Here is a 9,302-nt window from a genome sequence, read left to right as displayed (position 1 = left end):
TTTATTTACTTATTCATAAATTAAACTCGATCCGGCATGCTCTTTCCAAACTAAATGATAGAAACCCAATTTTTTTACATTTAACCAACATTATCTTATCTTATTTTTTATTTTTTACTTTTTAAAAGATACAATTTTTTTTAACTATTTTACCTTTACAATACATATTAAGTAAATAACGTGTCACTCCACTGTTACTCAATCCAAATACTTGAATCAAAGACGGCGTTCCTGAAGAATAAAACACAACTACGAAATGCAAACCAATATATTATTAAACAAAAAACAAGTGATAAAAGATAAATAAAGGGAAAAAAAATAGAAAGGGATAATGCAACCAACATAATTAAGACTCAGGTACCTGATAGGGATACAAATACATTATAAAACGCAACCAAAAAAAGGAAAAATAACGATCATAAACAGCAATATGAGCATTGATGCTTTGATCGAACTTAAAATACATAAACTTATTCTCGTTTCATCTCTTCCTGCAACATTTTCACGCTATTTTCCCTGTCAGGGGTTCAAAAACCCACACCAGTTAGAGTGCGGCAATTAAAATCCTTCTCAATGATAAAAAAAATAATAGTAGCGGCAGAAAAGGAGGAATCACTCAATGAAAATCAGGCTTCGCTGGGTACGTGCAGCCAGGCCTTTGGATGACAACATTGGCTGCATAACACCCAGCCCTCACGCATTCTTCAATGGGCTTCTCCTTAACCAATTGTGAAACAAATCCCCCTACAAACGCATCTCCTACAAAAACAAAACAACAGAAGTATATTATCAATTTAACAAGTTTCCTCAAACCTTTAGAATAAACATTTTGGCTCTTTCCATGTTTGTTGCAATATCCATATTCCCACCACAGTATCTTCGCAGGAGAGATTAGTATTTCTTGAATCTTTCTAAAAAACATAATATAGCTATATTTCTGGAATCGTAAAACAATAGATAATTTGTAATAATTATTTAGAAACAACACTTTACAATGAAGAATAAGAACGAAATACAAAAACAATGCAGAAAGCGAGGAAACTATAACTTGAACGCATTTTACAATAATTACCCCTAAACTCAACTATAACTTTGCTTAAAGTCTAAAAACAAAAAAGAATAGAACTGTGTACCTGCTCCATTTGTGTCAACTAATTTCTCTTTAGGTAATAGTATCACAGGGTACAATTTCACTTTCCCATCCTCGGCAACACAGACAGGATCTGCACCTTGTGTGATAACGGTAATCCTTTTATGTGTTCCCGATGCCTTTGGCAACTTGGAAATCCTTAAAGCTATTTCCTCGACGTTATCAGTCTAGTCAATAGGAAAAGAGTCAAAATACGTAACAAATTATAACTTCAAACAAAAACTGCAAGCCTTCCGATCTGCTGAGTAATGATTACCTCCCAGCCTTGAACTTTAGAAAATGTTCTTGCTTCAGTCTCATTTCCAAAAACATAGTCCATATATCTGAATCCAAGAACGTACATCGTTAATAAAATCGATATGAAATTTTTTCGATATTAAAATTAAAGAGTGAATGTTCCTTACGGTAGCACTTTCAACAGTGCATCCTTGAAGAACTCGCAGATAAAGGGAGCGGAAAGGTTCATCATGAAGATCTACATACAGGAATGGAATAGTTATTCCAAGAAACTGCTAGTAAGATGAGAATGCCAAGTTCGAATCATATCTAACCTTGCCATTTGCAGCTGCGTGTTCAGCAACTAATTGAATGGAATCGGGAGACACGGTGAGGAAAAAACCAGAAATATAGTAGTACTTTGCCTTTTCAACTATTCACAAAAATACACGATAACAAATGTCAGTCATTTGGATTATTCAGGTATGAGATAGAAAATGACACTCTATCAACAAGGTACCTAAGGCCCAATTTTCTGGTTTGACCAAATGCTCCGACTTATAGCAATTTGCAGCTGATAAGTTTGCAACGAGCGACCTGTATTTAGATGCAATCAAATAGAAGGCTTCAAATACTTGTTTCGGGATCAAATATATGTTAACCTAAGTACACTATTTAAGAAAAAACATAAAATATAATTATTGATTCCTATAATAAATAGAATAAAGAGTCAAGGAAAGCTTGATCGTCTGACCTTTCACCACCAACCACACAAACAGCACAAGTTCCCGTGGGTGCAGTGTCGATTTCATAATAGTGAACCTGATTGTTGAATGAATAAAAAGTTAATTTCAGAAATGGAATTCTAAGCGGTAAGACAAATCAAAAGATAAACTTACCTTTACACCATCAAGTGAACATCTCTTCTTCATCTCCTCCCCAAATTTGTCCTTTCCTATGCAACCTATGTACCCTGTGGCACCAGGTGCTTGAAGCATCCACTGTTATGAGGTGAAAGCAAATTATTAGTTACACAACTACAGCAGACTCAGCTCACTACATACAAGAAAGTACATACCTGAGCAACCCGGATTGAATTCTGAGTAGCACCTGCCAATGAGAAAATTATAAAAATAGTCAATATGAAATGTGCACCTCCATCTATTTTCTTTCCTGCTCTTTTAGTAAAGCTAGAATATGTGACTAGAAACCCAATAATTTGGATCAAGTATATTACCTCCAGCAATGTACTCCACATTAGTTTTGCTAGCCAATTCCTCATACCTGTGACGATTGTCAGATGAAATGGAAAAAAAAAAAAAAATATATATATATATATATATATATATATATATATATATAAATCTTATCCTAGAAAGAAAATATCCTTCAATAAAATACTAGCTCAGAAAAAAAAAATGTAGTCCGGAGAGAAAGCTAAAATTCATACAAGATCTGGAGGCTGAATATATAACTAGTTATTACATCAAATTCTTAATTTAAAAAATTTATAAAAATATGTACATTGAGTATTTAGTAAAAGAGAAAAGTAAAACTTGTGATTTTTCAGAACATTCTAGCAAAAAGCATCAGCAGAGAGCACAACGGATAAAAAGTGGGTATACCGGTTTTATACATCCCAAGGACTAGAACCACATCATATTAATAAAATGTATATGAAATTAGGAAAATGCCACACTCAGTACCAGAATAAGAGTAGGTTAATAGAATCGCCAATCAAACGACACAAATTCCTTTGTCTCTCATGTTTTCAGACAATGAACATTGATAGTAGTATAAAACAATAGTAAACAAGTATAACATTGCATCAGCAATCCAAAAAAGTGTAACGGTAAAATCATAATCCAAAAATCAAAGTCAAATAGCGGGTTTGAATATTAGGGTTTTCTATTTTTATTTTAAGATGTAAAATGGTAAAAATACAATTGCATCTGGATACACTATTTTGAAACACTAATATGAGTAGCTTATTGAAATAAGCTAAAAGGTATTAGGAAAAAAAAACTGGCAAAAACAAATGAAATAATTTAATAAAATTTTCATCTACTAATAATCTAGATGAAATGTTTAACCAAACACACTTGGTTGGGAAAGGTAGTAAAGTTTTAAATCTTCCCATAAATTCCCTTAACTGTTAAATGAAAATGCATTTAATGCTTATATGTTTTCAATATATTACATAGAATTAATTTCTATATTAAGCCTCTCTTTATAAAGAGAATCAGAATTAAGATGTTGCAGTACAACATCTTTTGTTTTTCTTTTTTTCAAGAAACACTTTTTCAATGGTTAAGAGAAAAGCAATTGTAACAAGTACTTGTTTATTTTACAACTTCCTGAAAAGATTTATGAAAAAAAAAATTATTTTCCATAATTGAGGTCATACCGACACCTGATAAAGTAGGAAAAGTTAAAAAGCAAAGAACTGAAGTGCATGAATCCATAAACTTGATTGCAATAATCTCAAACTCAGTCCACTTCAAACCAAGCGTGAATTTACAAGTAAAACAACTTTCTTACTCCACATAATCTCTTAACTCTAATTTTTGTAAGCATGGTTTTTTTAACCGAAAAACGGATTTAACAATTGCAAGAGCTTTTAAATATTTTTTTGACAAACATTTCACTCATTCAACCAACAAAATTGAAACAAACAAGAGCTCAGTTGATATACACAAAACGAATAAAAAATTCCAGTGGTTACGCGGGACAAGAAGCTGCAGACAGACATCAAAGAAAAAGAGAAAAATCTTACATAGGCTTGTGCTTATCCTCGGCGAGAATCGCATCGTTCAACTTGATACCATATCTGTTATAGAAAAACAGAACAACCAGCGTTAGATCTGATCCGTCGTATCTCATTTTCTTTCAGATTGACACATCAATCACACAATAAACCTCTCCAACAGTGTTCTTCTGAGTTCTAAGCTCAGAGTAGCAATATTCCGCAACACATCATAATTAATAATGAATAACTACAAATATTCTTATTCATTAATAGTAATAGTGATTTAAAGATAGGGAAATGTGAGGAACAAACCGTTGCAAGAAATCCTCGTCGACGACGGCAGAAATGTCGAGGAGAGGGTTACACATTCCGAGGAGAACGCCGTCAAACTCCATAGACGCGAGAGAGGAGAAAACCAAGATATGAAAAATGCAAAGAGTGGTTAAAGTGGGAGTGAACGAATGAGATGCAGATCTACACGAATGTGAACATGTTGCTTTCTTTTATAGGCGCTTTCGCACATTTTTTGTTTTGTTTTGTGTTTTTTGGTTTTTTTTTTGGGCTAACCGGGCTTTGTGGGATTGGTGGGATTCGCACGATAATGGGTGTTTGGGTGTTGTTCCCTCCATCACCACCCTATACTTCTTCCATCTCTCTACGTTATTTTAAATACAATTATATCCTTAAGTTAAAAAGATTTTTATTTTTACTCTATTTTAAATAATTTGAAACCTCAATTTTACTTTCTCAGTATCCACCCACGAAACTCTCTTCCCCTTTTCTCATTTTCGTTTCACCTCTCCATCTCCCGCACTTCCATTATTTTTTCTTCCCAGCTTTTGTTTTGGTTTGAAAGCTTCCATTGCCGCCGGGGTGTGAAGGAGCTCCGCCGCTGTGGTGTGAGGAACATCAAGGAGCATCCAGAGCATCAACCAGCGTGAGGAAGTATACATCAACAGAGGTGACATCCTTCAACGAATGTCCCCTAATAAAACAAACTCTAAAATAAAAAACGTAACCTTTAAACGGAGGTGACATCTTCAACGGATGTCAACATCCGTTTAAGGTAAAATGGATGTCGACATCCGTTTCTCCTTAAACGGATGTTGACATCCGTTGAAGGATGTTGACATCCGTTAAAGGATGTCACCTCCGTTTACGTTTTTTATTTTAGGGTTTTATTTCGAGGTTTATTCGAGGAAGCACGACACGCATTGCACTGCACCACTCCACGCACTGCACCACGAGAGCGACACTGCACCACGAAAGGGAGACTGCTTGATAATTCTTTCTATTACCACCAACCTTTCCAACTCTTAGTATCTCACAACGAAAGAAAGAGAGGAAAAAATATAATGTTAAAATAAAATAAAAGTATTTTACTCGTGTACTTGAATGGATAAAATTAAAAAATAATAACCCTAAAAATAAAATTTTACTGAGAGGCAAAATAGTAAAGAAGAGGTGAAAGAAGAAAGGTGTGGTGGTAGAAGGAGCAATGGATGTTTTCCTATCCTGTCAGTATCGAGTGAATTAAAGTATTGGGACTGTTTGACAAAATTAATATAGAAAATTTATTGAGTTCGATTTTTATGTTCTGTATAAGTATAATAAAATATTCAAATCAGATATTATACCAGTAGATACTATACTTTAATATCAGGCTGTACATGATTATGATTTCCTAATTTAAAAGTAAAATGTAAGAACATCAATTTTCATGCAATGTATTAATTTTTAATGACTAAAAATATTATTTTAATATAGAACTTTTATTATTGTTATTTTGTTTTGATGTTTAGATCTGCAACCCTCACCAATTCTTGTTCTAATTCTACCAACCAGGTTGGGCCCAGAGTGGAAGTGTATGGCGCACCACACACAATACCCTAATTTTCAACTCGTCGGTCACTATTTTATTTTTAAATTTCAATTGCTATTGCTACCCGAAAAGCATTTGCATTTTTCTTTTAAACAAAATTCAAAATGAAAATGATTTAAAATTACAATGGCAGTTAATAAGACATCACATACCACCTACTTCAGCTATGACTAGCACCTACCACAAACATGGAATTCCTTTGGAAGTTGAAGGTGAAGAAAAAAGTAATAATATATATATATATCATTCACAAAATCTACTAATAATAAAATCAATTATACCATTATGGATTTCTCATATTTGGACTTGGGTCCTCTCTTCTACTTTTTTGATTAAAAAAAAATTGGAGTGTTTCATCCGGTGCTTACATCATTTTTCCTGTCGACAATTTTATCTTTCTAAAAATTAGATAAGCAATAATTATTGTTTATCAAATGTTATTTAATTCTATGTGTATATTTACTATCCTCTTATACCTTAAGTTAACTTGTTTATTTGTACTTCATTCTTATTTTTTTTCTCATGGTTTCTTTCAGTTTTTTTCGTAGTCCCTTGGTGGTGAGTTCTATATGTGGTTTCTTTGCTCGTGTTTAGATTTGTTGTTCATCTTTCTTTAATTGACATCGAGATATAAGCGTTTAAGTTTGTTTTGTTATTTATGTTGGATTTCAAACGGTTAGAAAACAAATCAGATTTCGAAAGTCTATTTTAAAGGTAATTGTATTTCAAAATTTGATTAAGAAATTTATCAGATTTCAAAATCTAATTAGAAAAATCACCAAATTTTAAAGTTAACTGGATTTTGAAATTTAGTTTAGGAAGTCATCGAATTTCGAAATATGGTAAAGTAGTAATTAGATTTGAAAATATGGTTTAGGAAGTCACTGGATTTCAAATTTCGGTCAAGGTACTCGTCAGATTTCAAAATTCGGTGAAGGTAGTAATCAAATTTCGAAATTCAATTAAAAGCTTAACTGGATTTTGAAATTTGGTTACTACTTTCACGAGATTTCGAAATACGATTACTACCCTCAGCGAATTTTGAAATCTAGTTATCACCTTCACTGGATTTTGAAATTCGACGACTTCTTTAAAAAAATTTAATTTGTTAGAATTCATTTAATAATTTATTGGGTATTATTATTAGTATTATTATCAATGAAGTGAGGTATTCTATGGTGGAAATATTATGTTATAGGTGGTTATATTGTAAAATGGAATATTTTCCTTTTGGTTTTATGGACTCAAGTAAATTCGAGTTTCGTGTAAGATTCTTCTTTCATCAATGAAATGTGTGAGGGAGATTATAAAATAGTGGGAAGTTATAATCGACTAAAAGAACTAAGGAAGTCTTTGCTAGTTGACACAAAATCAACAATTTGTGTTGATGTCGTTGACATTTTATTTATTATGTCTTAACTTTTTCTTTCATAACAATTTGTTAGAATCGCATAATGGAATATTCGTGTTAGGACAAAAACCAAGAGAGGTGAATTAATTTGTTAATAAAACTATGCTTTTAAAAACTTTTGTTGATAGAGAGAGCAATGTGAAAGCTAAACACAAACCCTTGTGTGTTTTTTATGATGACAACAACAGAAATGTTTCAATGAGTTTCTTGCACAACAACTGAAACATTTTAATATGCAAAGCTGCATTTACATGTCTGTTTGTACTTGAACTGTTTGGTTTGCAGACTTACTGTGGTTATACATGAGTTTATATCTGTGGTATGCACATTCATGGGTTTGTATGATAAAACTGTTTGCACAATGCATATTTGTATGAAGTAATCGATTACATTGCCTATGTAATCAGTTAGATTCATTAGATATCAGCAAATGCTTTAAATGTGGCAAACTTTAAGTCTTAACCGATTACATTATATGTATAATCGATTAAAACTCATGTCTTTGCTTACACCTGATTGTTGAGTGCAATGATGAGTTTTCAAATGAAAATGTTTTCGAATGAAAATGTTTTCAAAATTTCTTAAGTATTATACTTAACTGATTACACGGTTTTCTTAATCGGTTAAATCGCTTGCACACTGAAAATTGTTTTCATCATAAGTCTTAACTAACATAACGATCATATTTTGAATTGTTTTGAATTATGATAATTGTGCAATTGATTACATTAAATGTGTAATCTATTAAATCTGTTTTAATGTAATTCTAGTATAGCAGTGTTAATTGCTTAACCGATTACATTAGTATTGTAATCGATTAATATGTGTCAGACTTGAGAAAACTATATATATATTACGCATAACACTCTACATTGCTAACTTTTGTACATTTGAACTTTAATATCCGACAAAGTGAGTTGTTAAAAGAAATTGCAGGTGTGCTCATTCTTCAAGAATCAAGAAGCGTTAGTTTGGTAGATTCAAGGGATTCTTGAAGGAATTATTATGTGTTTCATTGGTTGATCATCATCCGCACTTTGAGGTGTTCGAACCAAGATCAATATTGTTGATTTTGCAATCTGAGGATTATGGTTTCCCTGTAGCTAGTGGTCAGGAAGAGAACGTGAGGTTCTGGTTTCTGTGAGAGGTGTTTCAAAGGGTTTCTGCAAAAAGAAGATTGTTCTTTTTGTGTTATATTCTTCTATATTAGATTTTGAGTTGGAGAGAAGATTACATTGAGAGAGGGTCTTTGTAAGTCTTGTTGTATAACTCAATCTTTATAGTGAAGTGACTTTCAATCTCAGGTTGATTGAAAGGGACTAGATGTAGGCATTAAGGTCGAACCAATATAAAAATCTTGGTATTTGTCTTTTTATCCCTTACCTTTTTTATTGTATTACAATCTGTATTTGTTTGTGTTTCAAGAAAGTGCAAAAGATTTTCAAAGGTTTCTGTCAACACTCAATTTTGTCCGGGTTGTAAAAAATGTGTTTTTATTGTTTTTTATTATTTTCCTTTTATTTTATTTTACCTTTTTTTTTATTCTATTTTGATGTATCTAGATCTTTGCGGTTAATTCAATTTCTATTTTATTTCTTATCTTCAATTTGTTTTAGTAGAGTTAATTAATCAAAATAATTGAAAAATTGAAAAATAAGATTGAAAATTAAAAATAAAATAAAAAATTGAAAAAAAAAGATAATAAATATAAAAAACGTGGGGGAGGTGGCATATGGGGGACGTGTCTGAATGGGGGAGACCAGGTGGTTAGGGGAATATTTCTGAGATTTTTTTAGAAAGAGAAAAGGGGGAGACCAGGAGGTTAGGGAATATTTTCCAAGAAGGCAGGAGGATTTTGGGAGAGGAGAGGAGAGAAATCGGAGACCAGGTGGTG

General features: G+C 32.3%; 1 protein-coding gene across 1 annotated transcript; it reads right to left on the bottom strand.

Moving 5' to 3' along the window:
• Window positions 1-329: 329 nt before the first annotated feature.
• LOC124828843 (adenosine kinase 2-like) lies at window positions 330-4,604 on the bottom strand. The gene is made up of 12 exons (XM_047302231.2): window positions 4,428-4,604; window positions 4,143-4,196; window positions 2,604-2,650; window positions 2,445-2,476; window positions 2,266-2,367; window positions 2,121-2,188; window positions 1,887-1,963; window positions 1,702-1,799; window positions 1,555-1,625; window positions 1,407-1,473; window positions 1,134-1,317; window positions 330-759 (listed from the first exon to the last, which is right to left on the bottom strand). The coding sequence occupies exons 1-12, from the start codon at window positions 4,508-4,510 to the stop codon at window positions 617-619; spliced, it is 1,026 nt and encodes a 341-aa protein (XP_047158187.1). The 5' UTR covers window positions 4,511-4,604; the 3' UTR covers window positions 330-616.
• Window positions 4,605-9,302: the final 4,698 nt, after the last annotated feature.

This window comes from Vigna umbellata, chromosome 8 (genome assembly GCF_029865625.1).
Source record: "Vigna umbellata cultivar VRB3 chromosome 8, Vumbellata_1.0, whole genome shotgun sequence".
NCBI lineage: Eukaryota > Viridiplantae > Streptophyta > Magnoliopsida > Fabales > Fabaceae > Vigna > Vigna umbellata.
The sequence above is the reverse complement of the archived record's forward strand: the minus strand, read 5'-3'. Positions and strand labels throughout refer to the sequence as shown.